The sequence below is a fragment of the Eurytemora carolleeae genome, unplaced genomic scaffold, assembly GCF_000591075.1.
Source record: "Eurytemora carolleeae unplaced genomic scaffold, Eaff_2.0 scaffold1623, whole genome shotgun sequence".
NCBI lineage: Eukaryota > Metazoa > Arthropoda > Copepoda > Calanoida > Temoridae > Eurytemora > Eurytemora carolleeae.
Genome location: NW_019397510.1, coordinates 15,839 through 35,767, shown reverse-complemented (window position 1 = coordinate 35,767; position 19,929 = coordinate 15,839). Strand labels below are relative to the sequence as shown.

The window sequence follows — 19,929 nt, the reverse complement described above, 5'->3', positions numbered from 1 at the left end:
TCCTTTAGGAATTTCAATTTTTGATTTTGTTTGTGGTTTTTACATTTTTTCATAATTTAAATAATTTGTATTTGTTTTTAAACGCTAGTATGAAGACTGCAACTTTAAATGTGTACAAACCCAATAAGCAACGGAATATTTATGAAAGAAATCAAATTAACGAAACTGATTGTTTGACCCATTCTTTATTCTTCTAAATCTTTACTTTTTTTTTGCAACCTGATGTCGTACACATTTAATATTTCGATTATTGTTAAAATTTTTAAACCTTCAGGTTGCAAAGATATAGGGATTCGCAAATCAAAGTTTGCGGCGAGCGCACTTCCTTTGTAACCCTACGTCCATATTGGAAACATTGTGTAATAATTGATTTATACTCAGTATTATTATTAACCCTTTTAGAAGTGGTAAAAAAAACTCACTAATCTATTAACAAAACGTAATTTTATCCTTTTAAACATGAATTTTGTACAGAGACTTAAATAAGTCTATGTCGATGTAAATTGTACAAAAAAACACTTTTGTAATTGTAAATCAGTGTATTGGTGATATTATTGTATATTTTTGTCAATGCATTTCTAGACAAAATAGTTTTCTGAAGCTTCTCTTTTGAGGTTGAAGTTGTTCAGAAAATGCTTTCTAAGATGGCAGGGGGGTATACTCTTTTCAAATTTAATTATTTTAAATAGAAAATGCGCCATTTTAGTTTAGAACACCTGAAATGTTGATATTGTTGAAAATATATACACCCCTTCTCTTGTGTTGCCATGAACATTTTAAGAAACCATCCTATAGAAGGATAAAAATGGATGAAAACGAGAATTGCGCTTGACTGAAGTTTTAAATGATTTTCCTGGACTAACCTTCTTTTGAAATTTAAAATTTTAAAAATGTTATTGAATCAACCTTAAATGGAATATGTAATATTAAGTATATACCAAAGTTTTAGAACTCGCATTTGAAGAAGGGTAGATCCCCCCCCCTGATCCTCTTTATCCTTCTAGGTTAACCAACACCCCTGCACAAGTAAACTTTCTAGTTTTATAACTATCTTCACATCCTTCATACTTTCAGATAAACCATGGGCAATGTGATCAAGAATTTGGATAGAAACAAGGGTATATATATCTTGTAATACACTTTTTTATGGAATCAGAAACGTTCAAATCTATTTTTAAAGCTTAGACTCGTCTGCCCGTTTGGTATAACATGACCCCATTGAAATTTTAAAATGATGCTCGTTTTTATAGGAAAATCCATGTTTTTGGTAGATCTTTTGCCAAAAATATGATTTTTAGGACTGAAAATAACATTTCTTTTGTTATTTAAACATTGTATATAATAATTATTGCATATAATAATGAACTCTTCGCTCATGGCTTACATTTTTTGAGAAACTAATGAGTGTGGGTGACATCAACTAAAGAAATATTTTTTTTAATTGGATTTTTAAAAATCAACGGTCACTTCAGCTAGTTACCATATGATATACAAAGTCGTCTGTTCATCATAAAAGATCGTAAGTTCAGTATTTAGTCAGCTTTCAAAAGGTTTAATCAATGTCTTTTGTCGTGTATGTATTAAATGTTAGAAATGATAACATTATTTCATTCGTAGCCAAACATGTTTTTTTTAATTGGTTGTAAATAAGATATACTCTAATATTAGAGTTGAAGAAGAAGAGTTAACAGTAACAAAAATAAAAAAATGTAAGATTGATTTTTATTTTTTATTTTTAAGATATTTAAAAAAAGTAATTTAAATTTTTTATGTAGTGACAAGAAGCTTTTGAAGATTTAAATATCAAGTAAACAGTAAAAGGTAACTTTTTAAAAATACCTACCTACCTAACAGTGCAGAACAAAGTTTAGTGTACAGTGAACAGTGCACAGTACATTGACAATGTTAAGTGTACAGTAAAATGTTAAGTGTACAGTGCACAGTACATTTACAATATTAAGTATGCAGTAAAATGTTTAGTGTACAGTGCACAGTATATTTACAATATTCAGTATACAGTAAATTGTTTAGTGTACAGTGCACAGTGCACAGTACATTTACAATTTTAAGTGTACAGTAAATTGTTTAGTGCACAGTGCACAGTATATTTACAATGTTAAGTGTTTAGTGTACAGTGCACAGTACAGAACAAAGTTTAGTGTACAGTGAACAGTGCACAGTACATTTACAATGTTAAGTGTACAGCAAAATGTTTAGTGTACAGTGCACAGTACAGAACAATCTTCACTGTTTACTGTTTAGTGTACAGTAAAATGTATTTTGTACAGTGTACAGTGTAATGTTAAGTATAAGTACACTGTTCAGCATAGTGTGCAGGACAGTGAAGTGATTTACGGTGATAAAATGTTTTTGTTTTATGAGTAATTGGCCCAATTCACTGCAGTGCCCAGACAAACCATCTCAAATGCTTCATGCTTCATATGTCTTCTCTGGTTTGCACATGCCATATTTCTTATGTTTAATGTCATCTGATCAAATCCTTTAAAAATTAATGAAACTCTACCAACCTACCTTACTATCTATCTACCTACCTACCTACCTACCTATCTTACTAGGCACTGACTTACCTTCTTACTTGCTTTCATACGAAACTACTTTTTACTTACCAACCTACCCACCCCACCGACGTGCCTACTCAACTTACTTAACTACCCACCTACTTAACTACCTACCCATCTAGATGACGAGTCGACGGTGGTTCCACCCCAACATCCACGGTGTAGAAGCTGAACATCTTCTCCTTGAACGAGGAGCTGATGGTAGTTTTCTAGCTCGACCTAGTAAAGGAAATCCGGGAGATTTTACACTCTCAGGTATAATTTTTGTAACGCCCCCACCCACCATTCTCATTTCTTAGGGAGGTGTATTTTGTACACCAAATCCGCGATACTACAGATCCGACCAACTAGCACGTGGTTTTACAGCTTCTATATCGACTTGTGGCCACAGCGCCCGGCCCCCTAGCCTGTCCTAGCCGCGGCGCTCGGCCCCTAGCCTGTCCTAGCCGCGGCGCTCGGCCCCCTAGCCTGTCCTAGACACAGCGCTCGGCCCAGAAATTGTCCTAACCTAATCCTAAACGAATACAAAAGTAAACACCTGGCGTAGGTCCGATATTGCTGTAGGTCGGAGAGTTAGTAGGTCAGAAGTTCAGTAGGGGGGATGTTGCGTATAGACGATGCAACATTACCTTTCCTAGATATAATTCATGTACACTGAACATCTTCCCCCCGCTTACTTTTTTGCTTTTAATTGGATTCATACTAGAGTTCACCCTTCTTTTTGCAATAAAAGAAACAAATGGAAATTATCAGATGATGTAATGATGTAACGCCTCCCCCCCCCTCTCCTTCCTTNTCTCTTAAAGTGCAACCCCCCTCACCTAGGTGATTACCTTACCACCCTCACCACACCACTCCTTTATGACTAGTTGAATATGTGTATGATAAAAAAAATTATTAAAAGTAGTATCTTGTTAATTTTTTTCCAAAATACTATTTTATTTTAGTTCGAAGGCATGGTGAGGTGACACATATAAAAATACAGAATACAGGAGACTTCTATGATCTATATGGAGGGGAAAAGTTCGCCACGCTCTCAGGGAAAAATTAAACAAACTAATGAAAAAATTTTATATCAAAGTAAAATTATAAACATTCTTTTTGGGAGAAAGTTTGAATTTTTATTTTGAATAGAGCTGGTTCAGTTCTACATGGAGAATAAGGGTCAGCTCAAGGAGAAGAACGGAGATGAGATCAGATTAATCTATCCTCTAAACTGTGCTGACCCAACCACTGAAAGGTGGTTTCACGGGCATCTGAGCGGCAGAGAGGCAGAAAAGGTAAACTTTTCTGGGGATTAAAGAATATGGAGGTTTATATTTTATTAAGTATATGTCTCTTTGGATTGGAGGAAATTTAGATTTTACTCATTATATGGATTTTTAAGGTTACTCATTAGATTGCTAGATCTCGATGCATGAAGTGGTTTATATTTTACTCACTAGATGTCTCTATGTGTTGATTGATGAACTAGTTATATTTTACTTACTAGATATCTCCAGATGTTGATGGATAACGTGGTTTAAAGTTAACTCACTAGATGTCTCCACATGTTGAATGATAACGTGGTTTAAAGTTAACTCACTAGATGTTTCTAGGTGTTCATTGATAAACTAGTTATATTTTACTTACTAGATGTCTCCAGATGTTAATGGATAACGTGGTTTATAGTTTACTCACTAGATGTCTCCACATGTTGATTGATAAACTAGTTATAGTTTACTTACTAGATATCTCCAGATGTTTATGAATAACGTGGTTTATAGTTAACTCACTAGATGTCTCTAGGTGTTGATTGATAAACTAGTTATATTTTACTTACTAGATAGCTCCAGATGTTGATGGATAAAGTGGTTTATAGTTAACTCACTAGATGTCTCCAGATGTTGATGGATAATGTGGTTTATAGTTTACTCACTAGATGTCTCTAGGTGTTGATGAATAACGTGGTTTATAGTTTACTCACTAGATGTCTCTAGGTGCTGATGGATAAAGGCCGCTATGGTTCCTTCCTAGTCCGAGAGTCCCAGGGACAACCAGGGAATTATGTTATTTGTGTAAGAGCTGAGGATAGAGTTACTCATGTCAGAATTAGGTAATATATATTATCCATATTTATATTAATATCTATAATCCATAGAGTAATAAAACAGAGAGGTAAAGCTTAGCTCAGATGTGAACAACCGACCTCCCCATTAATTAATTAATTAATTAATAGAGTGGTCGGTTGTGTACATCACGATATGTTTACGTATCTAACGCTGTACACTTGTATATAGAGTGATCGTATTTCTAAGGGGTGGTTTTATGTAGATATTTGAATTCTACAAATTTGAAAATTGTCAAATGTTTGCAGTCAACATCATCGTGTTCTCTTTAAATAAAGAAAGAAAAGCTGAAAATTGGTCAATTCCATAAAACCCCCCTTAGAAATACGATCACTCTATATACAAGTGTACAGCGTTAGATACGTAAACATATCGTAATGTACACAACCGACCACTCTATTAATTAATTAATAGGGAGGTCGGTTGTGTACATCTGAGCTAAGCTTTACCTCTTCGTTTTATTACTCTATGCTATAATCTATATTAATATCTTTTATCCATATACTTATAATTCAATATAATAAAATTATGTACCCCCCAACCCCAGCCCCTCAAAATTATATTTTGCCCCCCCCCCCACTCACAAAAGTGCTAGTTGCGCCACAGAATATTTATATTTGAGTTCATATTTTTATAATAGTTATGATCGTTAAAAGCCATCGAAAATTCTGGAAGAAAATTGAGAAATGTGACTAAATTAATCTATATTTTCCAATCAAAAACATCATATTTTGTATATATTTGACATAAAAAAGGTAGGGACAAGTGATCTCCAGGGATTAACAATACATCGGTTCCGACCAGCAAATGTGAAATATTTTCATAAATTGTAATAATATTAATATTTATATATATATAATGAGGAAGGAATATTGATAGAACTGTTGGAGATAAATATGATGTCAATGGCGGAGACCTTTTTGACAGCCTTACTGAACTTATAGAACATTACAAGGTAAATAAGAATATTTTATTTGAAAATACATTGGTTTCAGTATATATATATATATTTTGTTGAAAAGTTTTTTTTGTGTATTTTTCTCAAAAATTTTCAAAATTTCCATGCTTCGTTTGTTATAGTGTAAATCTATATATAAATTTGGCTTGTCTGTTTGTTTGTCTGTTTGTTTGTATCCAATAAACGTAAAAAACGTCAAAACGGCTGAACCGATCGGGCCCAAATTTTTTGTGGGACATCTAGGGACCCCAGGGAAGGTTTATGAATGATTGAAATTTTAAAAATTAAAATTTGTAATCGGTAATCTGTACCCCTTTGATTATATTTATGTATTCCCTTGTTTGTTTAGAAAAATCCCATGGTTGAAACGTCAGGAAGTGTACTGCATCTCAATCATCCGTACAACGCTACAAGAGTCAATGCTGGCAAGATTGATGTCAGGTTGGGGATTGCAGCTGGAAATCAAGATACATCTATTTTAATAGAAAATCACATGACCCCCTCCTCCCCCTTTTCCATTCCTCCTTCTGAAAATGGACTTTATCTCCTTGTCTTAACCTAAACTTACCTAGAATTACAATATCTCCTTGTCTTAACCTAAACTTACCTAGAATTACAATATCTTCTTGTTTTAATCCTAAACTTACCTAGAATTAAAATATCTCCTTGTCTTAACCTAAACTTACCTAGAATTGCAATATCTTCTTGTCTTAACCTAAACTTACCTAGAATTACAATATCTCCTTGTCTTAACCTAAAGTTACCTAGAATTACAATATCTACTTGTCTTAACCTAAACAACCTAGAATTACAATATCTCCTTGTCTTAACCTAAACAACCTAGACTTACAATATCTCCTTGTCTTAACCTAAAGATACCTAGAATTACAATATCTCCTTGTCTTAACCTAAAGAATCTAGAATTACAATATCTTCTTGTCTTAATCCTAAACTTACCTAGAATTACAATATCTCCTTGTCTTACCCTAAACTTACCTAGAATTACAATATCTTCTTGTCTTAACCTAAACTTACCTAGAATATCAATATCTCCTTGTCTTAACCTAAAGTTACCTAGAATTAAAATATCTCCTTGTCTCAACCTAAACTTACCTAGAATAACAATATCTACTTGTCTTAACCTAAACAACCTAGAATTACAATATCTTCTTGTCTTAACCTAAACTTACCTAGAATTACAATATCTTCTTGTCTTAACCTAAAGTTACCTAGAATTACAATATCTTCTTGTCTTCTATATATAAATTTGGCTTGTCTGTCTGTTTGTTTTTCTGTTTGTTTGTATCCAATAAACGTCAAAACAGCTGAACCGATCGGGCCCAAATTTTTTGTGGGACATCTAGGGACCCCAGGGAAGGTTTATGAATGATCAAAATTTCAAATATTTGTCTCCATTAAAATTCGATCTTCATTAAATTGTTGAAAATTTTGAAAATCCAAGAATTTTTTTGTGAAAATCCGCGAATTATTTTTGTTTTGTTTTACGATGTACACAAAGAGAACATGTTCACAATTAATTTAGAAGATGGGTGCGAAGCGCCCTATAAGGTTAGTAACCTAAACTTACCTAGAATTACAATATCTTCTTGTCTTAACCTAAACTTACCTAGAATTACAATATCTTCTTGTCTTAAGCTAAACTTACCTAGAATTACACAATTAGGAGAGGTTTTCCTGTTTGCATAAGGAGGGGGGGGGGGGGGGGGGGGGGGGGTATTCAGAAATTAAGATTCGGCGATTTCCTTTATAACATGTACCTCTCCTTCTCCTTTTGTTAACGGACAATATCTCTCTGTCTTACCCTAAATTACCTGACATGGGAGGTTTTCCTTTTTCAGAAGGAGGTGTGAGCTGGCATCTGGAAATTAAGATTCAAATTCCTTATTTTATTTGTGAGTTTTATATCATTATTCAGATATCGACTTATTTTCACTTTTTTGTTTAGCTTAGTTTGAGTATTCCGAATTCTGAGATTACATATTTCCAATTTTACATGTTCCGAATATTTTGGTGCAAGTTGCAACCCAACCTTTCTTAACAGGGTCGCTGAGTTGCAGAAGGAGAGCGGAAGCTCGAGCTTCGGTGGAGAGAAGGCGGGCTTCTGGGAGGAGTTTGAGAGCTTACAACAACAGGAATATACAACAATATATAGTTTAGTTTATCCGGGGGGGGGGAGGGGGTGATTATCTATTTGGTGGTTTTCTGAAAACTCTTGATTAATAGTCGTCTTCATCTTGTTGTTTTGATATTTCGGTAATTTCTAATGGTTTCAACTTAAACAATTTTGTTAAAGGGTCAGAGTACAATTTAGAAAAAAGGAATCCGGTATGAAACAGGCGATTTGGTCCACTGTTTTCTGGTTACTACTGGTTTTTGGGAAATTTCAATTAAGTCATTCATTTTTTTTTGAGCCCATCGTTTCCAACTTTGGAAAATCGGGTATTTTGGAAAATCAAAATGTCTCTTCTTAGAAAACTGGATCATTAACGACATTTGTACAAGAAAGTTGCTATATATGCGTAATTTGCGGGGGGCGGAAACTGCATGTATGTGTGTCTGTACCAACAGAGTGTGTGTAAGTAATAACGAACCGAAGGCATGAACTGTATGTACAAACAGTATTTAAGAATCTCGGTATTTGTAAAGTCTAGGAGAGTACGTTTGTTTATTGTTTATTTTATACTCAAAAATAAGTTTAATATTACATGTAATATATTATTATATATATTTAAGTCAACACTAAAAGCCAAATTTTCATGCAAAGAATATAATTTGATTAAAGTTTTCAATAAACTACTCGTTATTCAAGCTTAATTGTAATTGACAACATTGTTCTGCACCTTCCTTGACTGTAGTCATGTTGTGTGTCTGTACCAAAAGCTTGTGCGTGTGTAATAACGAACTCATCTGCAAGAAAGCGCGACTGGCTTTCTCATGCCAGACCAGCAACATTTCCATTCCCTTTATTCTTATACCCTGGTAATTTGGCACTGAAAACCATTAAACGACAACGACTGGTTTTTATGTTTGTCAAGTACAGTGAACTCTGTACATTGTTGTTTATATTAAGGAGTGTAAGCACATGTACAGTAGATTAGAAGGACAAAAACCTGAAAACAAAGCCAAGAATAGATACAAGAATATACTTCCCTTTGATAATACAAGAGTTATTCTCAGGTAAACTTATATACTGACAACACTGCCTAGAATCCATTTCATTTTATTTTGATTCGGATTTGGATCCTGGAATGGATCTGCTCTGAAAAAAATGGTTCAGTCATGAACATTTCATAAAGATTTATGATTTTTTTTAAGAAAAGAAGAACTTAAAATAACTCTTTTTCTTTGTTTGCTCAATTTTGGTGCTAAATCTTGATGAAGCATTTAGAGATAGGGCAAGTTCACTTGAAAGTTCATCTGAAGTCCCTGTAAAATCTAAAAAAGGAGATTTTACGGCCTATAGAGAGGACGTGAGTCAGACTCTAATAAAAATGCATGAATAACTTCCAGTATGTATATTTCTTATAACTTATTACTAGAGGGTTCAGAACTAGAGTCAATATTGATATCACACGTATAGATGTTTTTCAGTACTATGCCCAGTATCTGTTCTATCTCATCCTGTTGAATCTTGTGGAACTTGTTTAACGCGGCCAGGCATCGTCTTCCACAGGCCTGTTTTAAAGATCTTGGTGGCAAATTACAAGCACGAAAGACAGTATTAAATATGTATTTTGATGTTTTCAATCTAAATATGAATATTAATGATAATTTAAACAAATTTAATAAGATGCGTACTTTTAATGAACGATCTCTTGGGATTAACTTGAGGATGGATACCGATTTCATCTCTGGATCTCGGACTCTGGACTGTCGCCTCTGGACACTGGACGTTTGCCTCTGGACTCTTGACTTGTGTAGCCTCTTAGTGGACTACGGTCATGTATACTCAGGACTTTGGACGAGGGACTCTGGACTCGGGGTTTTGGACACTAGTCTCTCTGGGATATTTAACCCATCTATAGTGATGGTCGATACTTCCAGGAGAGANTAAGTACATGTTAACCTTCAATGTACCAGGGATGCTGATCCTACTGAAGTCCCTTTAGGTCAATATACAATGAAATCTATATTTAAGTACATGTTAACCTTCAATATACCAGGGATGCTGACCCTACTGAAGTCCCTTTAGGTCAATATACAATGAAATCTATATTTAATTACATGCTAACCTTCAATGTTCCAGGGATGGTGACCCTACTGAAGTCCCTTTAGGTCGATATAAAATCAAATCTATACATCAAGTTCATGTTAACCTTCAATGTTCCAGGGATGCTGACCCTACTGTGCCTGGAAGTGATTATATAAATGCTAATTATATCAAACAAGAAGAGGATGGTATTGCCAGACCACAGGGGTTCAAACAGTACATAGCAACCCAGGTTAGTGAACGCCATGGTAAATATTCAGGGGCTCATATAGTACAGCAACCCAGGTTAGTGTACATAGCAGCCTAGGTACATGTACAGGCCCTCACACAGTACAGCAACCTAGGTTAGTGTACATAGCAGCCTAGGTACATGTACAGACCCTCACACAGTACAGCAACCCAGGTTAGTGTACATAGCCGCCTAAGTACATGTACAGGGGTTCTATAAAAGAAGTTCATGTATTACGTGTTCAGGGTTGTTTACTAACAACACGGGGAGATCTCTGGAATATGATTTGGCAGGAAGGAACACTTCTTATTGTTATGACCACCAAGGAAATGGAGAGAGGTAACACTTACAATATATATCCCCCCCCCCACACCGCCCCATCTTCTTTTCAATGTTCTTTTTCTTTGAATTTGTCATGCAATTTTAATCTGTTTATTTACATTAAATGAAGTTTTCTTATCTAGAATCTACATGCACTTGTGGTATTTCCATAATTATACATTTCAACTGCTTATAAACTACTTTTTCTTAGAAAAAAATAATTACCAAAGAAAAGAAAAGGCAATATTTAGCAGGGAAAAAAATGAAAAGTTTTACATTTAAAGTTTTAATACTTTTTTAATCATGTGTTGAATCCCTGATTCAGTGATGAAACCATTGAACAAATATTTTAAAAGAGATTTTATTGTAAAAGAAATGTATAATTTAAAAAAAAATTAAAACCCTGGTAATTTAAATTATTAATGAAGTATGTTGTAGGGAAGGTTAAGTGTGCTAAATACTGGCCCGAGAAGGTAGATACTACTGAAACCTATGACGGAGTAACTGTAACTAACATCCTGGAGAAACAGAACAAAGATTACATACTCAGACAGTTCCTGGCTAAGAAAGGTTAGAGGGGGTTACGCGTCTAATAAAGCTCGATTCAATTTTCAGACTAGTGTGTGCGTTATTTCTTAGTTTTAGACTCTAGGCAACCGACTTTTCCACAGCAACCCTGTTCATTTTTTAAGATGTAAATTACTCCCAATCCCTCCTCCGCCCTTCTTTTTGCCTTTTTCTTCCCTTGCTATCCACTTTTTATGTTGACATTCAGAGAAATGAGCGCAAATATGCTGTGAAGGAATTTTCTTAACCTTATATCTTTGCAAGGTGATAGTGTAAACCTTTGCTATTTCAAACTTAGACTACTTGATCAAACAGAATTCATAACTTGAATTGTCAAAGGTCCACAACATCGGGTTGTATAGATATAGGGGTTAAAGAATTAGAGTTGTGGCAAAAACTCGCTTCCTTTCATTGCAATGACTCTTCCTCCAGTTTTTAACTGTTTTGAACCTGTTTTAGGACGCTGATCTGGAGATAATCCTAGTATTTACTCTGTTAAGTCCAGATCAAAACTGAAACTGGCTTTTATAATGGAAGCACTTCGTAATTTTCGGTGCTACGGAAACGCTTCAACACGGAAACGGACACCAAAAGTCCGAATTTTTTTATGCGTTTCCTAGCTTTCTCAAAAAATTCGGAACTCACTCAGATCTCATGTTTGAAAGTTGGTCATTATTGGAAAAATTTGCATAGGAAAATATGGCGATTTAAATTTTTTTTAATTCCATCAATTTAAACAGAAAATGGTGCGATTATAACTTTACATATATAGATTATTTTAGACGGTGAGGAGAGGAATATATTTCACTTTCATTTCCTTGGTTGGCCGGACCATGGGACTCCAGAAGATCCAGGATCCGTTCTTAACTTCCTGCACGATGTCAATCTCAAACAGGTTAAAAATAGAAATTCGGGGCTCTTTGCGCCTCTAGTCCCTTGTCTTTTGCAAATATAAAGTAACAGTAGACAATTAACTTCAGTTGACTTTTTTCATTTTAAGAGTTGTAGGCGTATACCCTTTGTCTAACTAATAATGAATGCGATATTCTTGTTTTAATAGATGAGTATTCTCAGTTGTGGTTTTAACGGAATGAAACAATATTCTCAACGAAAAGATGCACTCCATTAAAGACAGTTTATCATGCATGGACATTTCAATGAGAACAGTAGATGTGTTAGCTGGGATAATAAGTTGGTTACTTCGGATTTTAAAGGACTTCTGCTGTTGTTTAAAAAATATTTGGTAAATTAGGTAATATTTTGTTAAACTGAAGATTGAAGATTTAAACGTTAAGGAAAATCTTGAGAAAGCGGGACCTATTGTTGTTCATTGCTCAGCTGGAATTGGGAGAACAGGAACATTTATTGTCATTGATATGATCATTGGTAAGCTTTTTTATTCTCTCTAGTTGAGCTCTTTGTGGGTTATAAGGGTACTTTTTCACATTTTATTTAAGCACACTTGTTCTCTATAAAAACACATTGGATATAAATACAAATGCATTCGATTTTTAACTCATTATGTTTTCTTGATAACCCTTTGTACTTTTCGTGAACATTTCCTGAAATAAAATTTTTATTTTTATTTTTCATTAAATTGTATTTTGCTACTTTAACCAAACCAATTAAAATTTGATATCTTGCTGAGTTCCTTTTTGAAAATAACTTTGCAAATGCATATTTCCTAATTAAAATAAAAAAATGCTTCACGTTATCAAATTCCAAAAAAAAATGTAAAAATGAGATATCCTATCGAGTTATATTTTCATTAGTTAAGTTAATGCCTTTAAAGTGTCTAAAATCTAAATTAGAGATAAGAGATATTATTAACAAAGAATAAGAGAAATTAATTTTTCAAATGTTTTCTGTGTATAAAATACTTTGGTTGAATTGTATCGTTTTAGATCAGATTCAGAGATTGGTGGTGTTGTGAGTGTTACTTGCCGGTTTTCAGTGATTTTGCCAATAACTCGCTAAATTTAAAATAAGAATAATTAGTATCAAAATGTGTTTTTATGAGAAGAACTAAGCATTTAACTCCAAGGTTTTTGCAGAAAACATTAAAAACCACAAAGTACGATCACAAATACTGACATAATTACTAAATCAATTAGTTCTTAATCTCGAAATATGAGCAATGTATTTCTAACATATTTAGGAACTTAATCTATGAATTAAATGAAAATCAAACGATACTATTTATTCTTATTTTAACATAAGTGAGCTATTTATCTCCGCTGGTTTGGCAGAAATCACTGAAAACCGGCGAGTAACACTCACAAAACCGAGCATATCTTCTAAACCAATAATTTAACACAGCATGAAAATTTAAAACAGCATTTTCAACAGATAAAAGAGTAATTTGTGTGAATGTTAAAAAAACGAATTATATGATGTCTTTTTTTTGAGAAACAAGTTTTTATTTGAAAATATCAACCACCTAAAATTAATTTTATCCATTATTTTATGAAAAAATAAATAAAGCCTTTTTCATTACCTATTTAATGACGTTAAAATTAGGTTGATATCACAAATATCTCTGCAGAAAACAAATTTTAACTGATTTTCATCTTGTAATTCTGAATTGTGTGTATATATACGAAACAAAACACACCCGTACATTTGTACGGAGCATAAACAATTCTTACCGCAACTCTTGTTATTCAATGTACTGTATGGACGTAGCTATAAGTACAAAGCTCAATTCATATTTTCAATTTCAACTAAATTTCGAAGACGACATGAGCTCTATCTAGTCTAATTTAACTAGGATTGAAACTAATTACTATCCCCATTTTCCATTTCCAATTACACCAACAGAGGCCGAATTTAAAGATTCTAAGCCCCGGTTTAAATTTAAGCCGCGGCTCAAATTTTATTGGTTCCACTTAAAGTATTAAATTTTTCAAGATTTAAGCCGGCGCTCAATTGAAACCGGTTTTTGGGGAATTTTAGACGCGGCTTAAACTCGGACACAATTCGCGTTATAATCAATTTATTAGCATTGTTATTACTTAGATTAAAACTAAGGGGGATAAATCTGTTCAATATTAACCCTGGTTACACCACTAAAAAGTATTAGAATAAGGCTGTTTTAAACTTTTCCTACTAGGAGGAAAATATTCCCACAACCTCTACTTTTAAGAGGTTTTTTAAATATTTTCTCCTGAAACACTTTATTTAGTGTTTTTGCTATATTTCATAAATAAATAATTTTTTTACTTTTTTTACTAAACCATGCCCCTCACTTCAGGCTAAAAGTTAGACTTTCAATGTGCGAACGCCTTTTATACCTATGCTAAACTAAATCAGTTTTTAGATCCACTAACGATCTTTGAATTTTAATATTTCTCACTTTAGTTTTGTTGCCTTTGGCCTTGTTTTTCTGTATAGAGTAGAGGTGAGTAAAGAGCTAACTGGTGTGAACATTATGTTTGTGTACAGGTTGGCGGCTGAACAGAAATCTGTACTGCTTGGTCGAGAGTATACGAATATTAAATATGCTGCTGAATTCGGAAATATAGGTCAGATAGTGCATTTTATTCTTGCACTTTTAGTTTTAGTTTAGAAATAAAGATTGCAAGATAAAAATTACTCCAGCGAAACAAATATTTCTTTCTTACATCAGCAAAAAAATACTGAACGATATTAGTAATTATGAACTAACAAAGAAAACCATAGATCATCATTTTATCAGGGTGGTCGATTTTTCAATTCTATCAGAACATGTTAAATGTCTGGATGCACTGAAAACCATCAAATATTTTGAGAATTTGTTTAAATTACTTTATTTAAGGCCATGAACCTTGTTTTTTTTTTACTTTAGGATTTAAGTCATAAAACCAGTACACAACTAATAAAACCAGTACACAACTAATTGTCTTTAAACACATTATTTTCAAACTAAGATCTTCAGTATATCTCTTTCTTTCAATCTTATATTTATACTTAATAAACATAAAAAATCATTTGAAAAAAAATATTTCGAATTTTTTTCAGTCTATGACACGGCCACCCATGAGTGTCCAAAAAAATGTCATCCCAATCGGTCCAGCCGTTTGGCCGGCTATACGCAACAGATATATATGTATATATTAATGTCTTGTTTTATTATATAGATGGTGGATAAAGAGTAACAGAAAAGAATGAGACTAAAGAACGACCAAAAACTCATTAAATATGACGATCTCAAAGGGACTGTAAAGGAAAAATAAAAGGGGGAATAGTATGAAACGTGATAAATACGGAAATCACGTGACCAGTATACTGCACTGCCATTGGCTGAAGTTCTGGTGACGTAATACGGACTATACGGACTGCATAATAATACTATATAATCAAACAAGACATTCATATATATGTTGTCTATAGCTGGCCAAACGGCTGGACAGATTGGGCTGAAATTTTTTTGTGGACACTCATGGGTGGCCGTGTTACAGGCTAAAAAATTAGAAAATTTTTTTAAAAATATTTTGTTCAAATTTTTTTTCACGGGCAACGCAAGGCCATTTAGCTAGTATCTATCAAAAATGCAGAATAGAAAAAAATTTTAAGAAGAGCAAACCTGAGATTCACAGGATCCTGTGGGATATCGTCGTTTTCAGATTGATTGGTTGCGTATTTGTTGAATATGATTTGTTTAATACTACAACAATAATTAAAAATTGCACCAGATAGATGTTTTAAAGGTATCGTTCAACTCCTGAGATTCTCAGGTTTCAGTCTATACACCCTTTCATTTTTCCTTCACAGTCCCTTTATTGTTGAATTTGGTTTTCTCCCTTCAATATAGACAATTGATTAATTTTTTTATTCTATTTATTCGTACACAATTATAATGGTACAGTTTTAAATCCACGAGGAATGAGATATATAACATATAAAATACAGAATTAATATATAGTCGAAAACAATAAAAAAAAACTTAGTTAGTTTTTACATATATCGTCAACAATTACAGCTATTTCATCATAGAAATCCTTCTAAAACATTTTGATTTGACCGGATTAATAGTAAATCTTTTAACAGTTGAATTCTCCACACATTTTCAGCCCGATTCGCGTAAATCATGTTTGACTTTACTAGAGACTTGTTCAAGGACAGTTTATCTACATAGGTTTCATTTGCATTATTAGATAAATTCTTACATAATAAATGCAGGGATGCATTAACGTAAGAGAAAGGACTCATTAAATTACGTACAATTGTCTCTGAAGTCTCATCCTTGGGTAACTCTGTATCTATTGATTGCCAACTATCTATTGATTGCTGCATAATCTCTTTTTTCTGTCTGTATCTCTAAAGTTTATATTATTCTATAAATTATTTAGCTCACCAAATTGAGATCTCCATTCGGTCAATTTTGAGCCTGGCTTAATCGATCAAATAATCATTTATTCAGCTGACCCGTTGAGATCTCCATTCACCCGGTCAACTTTGAGCCTGGCTTCACTTTCACACTCTAAGAAATCATCCTTGGCAGGTAATACTTTATTACAGGCAGTGATAAGGAATAGGATCCGAGTCATTTTATGCAGATCCTGATTCATCTCATCCAGCTTTTTTAGATTTCTTTTTCACCAAAGAAAAAAATTTTATATTTTTTTCTTCTTTTTTTCAATACAGAAACTTGTGAGATCATTCAGCGATCAAGAAATTTTCAATGATCTTTCTTATTAGTTAACAGTTGAGATTTGTGCTTTTAAAGAAAAACAATCTTTATTCGAAACATATTTTTGCAGATCATAGGAAGCCAAAATCTTGCCCTTTCCTGTACTTCTCGGTACTTTCAAATTTAAAATAAATAATTATTTCGCGTAAAAATTATTTATTTTCCCTTATTCAGCAAATAAAATCTTTAAACATAAAATTCAAGAAATATAAACTCCTGGTGTATTTCATTCAACGGAAATTTTATCTCGTAGTTCTCAACAATGCATGGCGTCGGAAATATTATTTGTTCAAATTTCTAATAGAAAATATATTAAATATTGACTTTTCCTTCTTTTATTTTCTTTTTCTTTTCAATTATTAGAAATGGAGGAGGGGGGAGAGGCCAAAGCTTGAAAACCCCAATATTAATTCATCTGAGAAATTCAATGATTTGAACTCTTGATTAATTATTAATTTGAAAAATCCCGATAAATTTTGTAATTTAAAGAGACTACCTCCTTAATGTAAGAGACTACTTCCGTAATTTAAAGAGACTACCTCCTTAATTTAAAGTGACTACCTCCGCAATTTAAAGAGACTACCTCCCTAATTTAAAAAGACTACCTTATTAATTTAAGCAGACTTCCTCCGTAATTTAAAGAGACTACCTCTGTAATTTAAAGTATCTACCTCTGTAATTGAAAGTAACTACCTCTGTAATTTAAAGAGACTACCTTCTTAATTTAAAGAGCCTACTTCCGTAATTTAAAGAGACTACCTGCGCAGTTTAAAGAGACTACCTCCATAATTTAAAGAGACTACCCCCATAATTTAAAAAGAATACCTCCATTATTTAAAGTGACTACCTCCATAATTTAAAGATAATACCTCCGTAATTTAAACAAACCACCTCCGATATTTAAAGATACTACCTCCGTAATTTAAAGATACTACCTCCGTAATTTAAAGAGACTATCTGTGTAATTTAAAGAGACTATCTGCGCAATTTAAAAAGACTACCTCCATCATATAAAGAGACTACCTTCGTAATTTAAAAAGACTACATCCGTATTTTAAAGTGACTACCTCCATAATTGGAGCAGTAAACCCTTGTCTAGGAAAAATGATTGAGATACCTGTGTGGGTCTATCTAAAAATAGATGATTTTTTCGCGGTTTATAGCAAAGGCAAGTTGCGCAGTTGCGCACGGATTTGACGCTGAAAATGATGTTATCTTCGTTGCTGTTAATCGTGAATTGTTTCTAATTGCTATTAAAGGATGCCATTGTGAAACTGAATTAGGCATGAAATTCTTTTAATGCCAGCAAATCACTTGAACTTTGGTCAACCCTTCCTTTAAATCTGCAAATATTGGAGATTACAAAAGTTCAAGTTTTACATGTTTTGAATTATCTCTGATCTATCAAGGGTCTGTGAGTATGTCTCAGAGTAGTTTGGTTCTCCCCCGACCTCCAGATGACCTCCCTCTAGGCTTCTGTGAGAACCTAGCTAAGGATAAAGAGGCTTTAGGTGACCTCAATATAGGTTAGTTCAATATATACTATTTGCTCTATTTTAAGAATATCTACTTATCATTTTTTAGATTTTTTATCAATGATTTAGTTTTAAAGTTTCAAAGTAATTTTTAACTCTTGAACTAGGTATCAGCAGAGAACTAGTTTAACTATTTTACCTATTTGAACTTCTTCTCTTGCAGTTTTACTTTTGGGTGTTGGCGAAGGACGTCCCTGATTTGATTTGATTTGATTTGATTTGTTTAAAAATAAAAGGTTTTCACCATTAGTTTTCAAAGATTTTGGGATTCGAAAATTAACAGCGCCCCAAATGGACGGACATAATGAAGTAAAAAAAAATGAGAAAGGAGAAAAAGATGAATACATATTAACTATACCTCGTACTTTTTTATTTGATAACGAATTATTTATTTATTTTAATACAAATTATTTTTTTTAATTAGGTAAAAAAAACATTATCAAACATAGAACAGTATCCAGAGGTTAGATTCAATAAACGAGAAGAAGTAGTTGTTCAAGGTGTGTTCAGTTCAATACTTTAAAACGATGGAGAAAACGTTCAAATATCTTAACCTAGTTCAACTACTACTGATTATTTATTAAATCCGGCCTTAGCTCAGGTTTGCTTCTTGATATCACAGTATCGTGGGATATACAATAGAATGTTTTCTTGCACTAGTTTATTTTTATAATTTTGCTTTTTTAGGACCCCCTCCTAGTTATGCAGCTCCTACCCCTCCTGCTAGAAAATGAAACTGTTCCCATATCTGCAGAGTAGGATAGAAATTCCATTCCATTCTTCTAGAAAATGAAACTGTTCCCATATCTGCAGAGTAGAATAGAAGTTCCATTCCATTCTTCTAGAAAATGAAACTGTTCCCATATCTGCAGAGTAGAATAGAAGTTCCATTCCATTCTTCTAGAAAATGAAACTGTTTCTATATCTGCAGAGTAGGATCTAAGTTCTTCTAGAAAATAAAACAGCTCCCGCTGTTAAAATCACACTTTGTTCTAACAGAGAATCTTTTTTAAGTTTCTTATACTAAACATTTTAAGTTGTTAAACTTACATTCCGTTAAATCGTTTTGTATTCTTTAAACTAGAACGCATAATTAAAACCCTATATATTTGTGTACAGTACGTACATGCAAAGCATAATTTTTTATTTTAAAGTAAAGAGCTTAAATACTTTTGTTTATGTTTATAATATGTCAATTACAAGTTTTGTAAAATTTGAGGGTTCCCTAAATGTAAAATATATGTTCAGTCGATATATATTCTATATACAAAATACATCATGTAATAAAGCTTCAAAATTCTTATTCAATTCATTTTCATTTCAGTTGATACAGTTATTAATGATACAAAATTTTTAAAAATAACAAATCATTGAATGATGTCATATATTATACACGTGCCTCTTTAAAAGTATGAAATATTTATTCTAAAATATTTATTTTACTTCTTAGTATATCTGATTTATTTATGTCTGCTAGTTGCAGGGGCATAAATAAGAATTCTGTAGGGGTGGGAAAAACTTTTGAGCGGAAATTTTTTTTACCTAACCCCCTAGAAAAATATCATGATGTTATCAAATTATTGGTTTTAATTGGGTTTGATTTGCATTTTTCACTCATTTCTGGCATTTACAAACTCCATTAAATAAAGGCTTCATTTCATACCTTTCAGGTTTCACCTTGTTTTATATCCTTCATTATAGTTATTCATTTTACATTAACTACAAAGATC

At 32.9% G+C, this 19,929-nt stretch overlaps 1 protein-coding gene across 1 annotated transcript; it reads left to right on the top strand.

Annotated features, from left to right (window-relative positions):
* Window positions 1-8: 8 nt before the first annotated feature.
* On the top strand, window positions 9-19,013 carry LOC111714672 (tyrosine-protein phosphatase non-receptor type 11). The gene is made up of 21 exons (XM_023489824.1): window positions 9-1,118; window positions 1,669-1,709; window positions 1,776-1,821; window positions 2,702-2,834; window positions 3,527-3,619; window positions 3,714-3,859; window positions 4,559-4,674; window positions 5,567-5,642; window positions 5,995-6,086; window positions 7,708-7,798; window positions 8,737-8,843; window positions 9,997-10,108; window positions 10,351-10,444; window positions 10,865-10,996; window positions 11,776-11,888; window positions 12,289-12,379; window positions 12,898-12,922; window positions 14,339-14,517; window positions 16,395-16,475; window positions 18,074-18,190; window positions 18,887-19,013. Exons 4-21 carry the CDS (start codon window positions 2,702-2,704, stop codon window positions 18,931-18,933), a joined length of 1,845 nt encoding a protein of 614 aa, XP_023345592.1. The 5' UTR covers window positions 9-1,118; window positions 1,669-1,709; window positions 1,776-1,821; the 3' UTR covers window positions 18,934-19,013.
* The last annotated feature ends 916 nt before the right edge of the window (window positions 19,014-19,929 follow it).

Excerpts from the sequence above, each read along its gene's own strand:
- LOC111714672 (XM_023489824.1), top strand. The coding sequence starts at position 2,702 with ATGACGAGTCGACGGTGGTTCCACCCCAACATCCACGGTGTAGAAGCT. Across the intron at positions 2,835-3,526 it reads GGGAGATTTTACACTCTCAG|TTCGAAGGCATGGTGAGGTG; the intron begins GTATAATTTTTG and ends ATTTTATTTTAG. Across the intron at positions 14,518-16,394 it reads TGCTGAATTCGGAAATATAG|CTGACCCGTTGAGATCTCCA; the intron begins GTCAGATAGTGC and ends TCATTTATTCAG.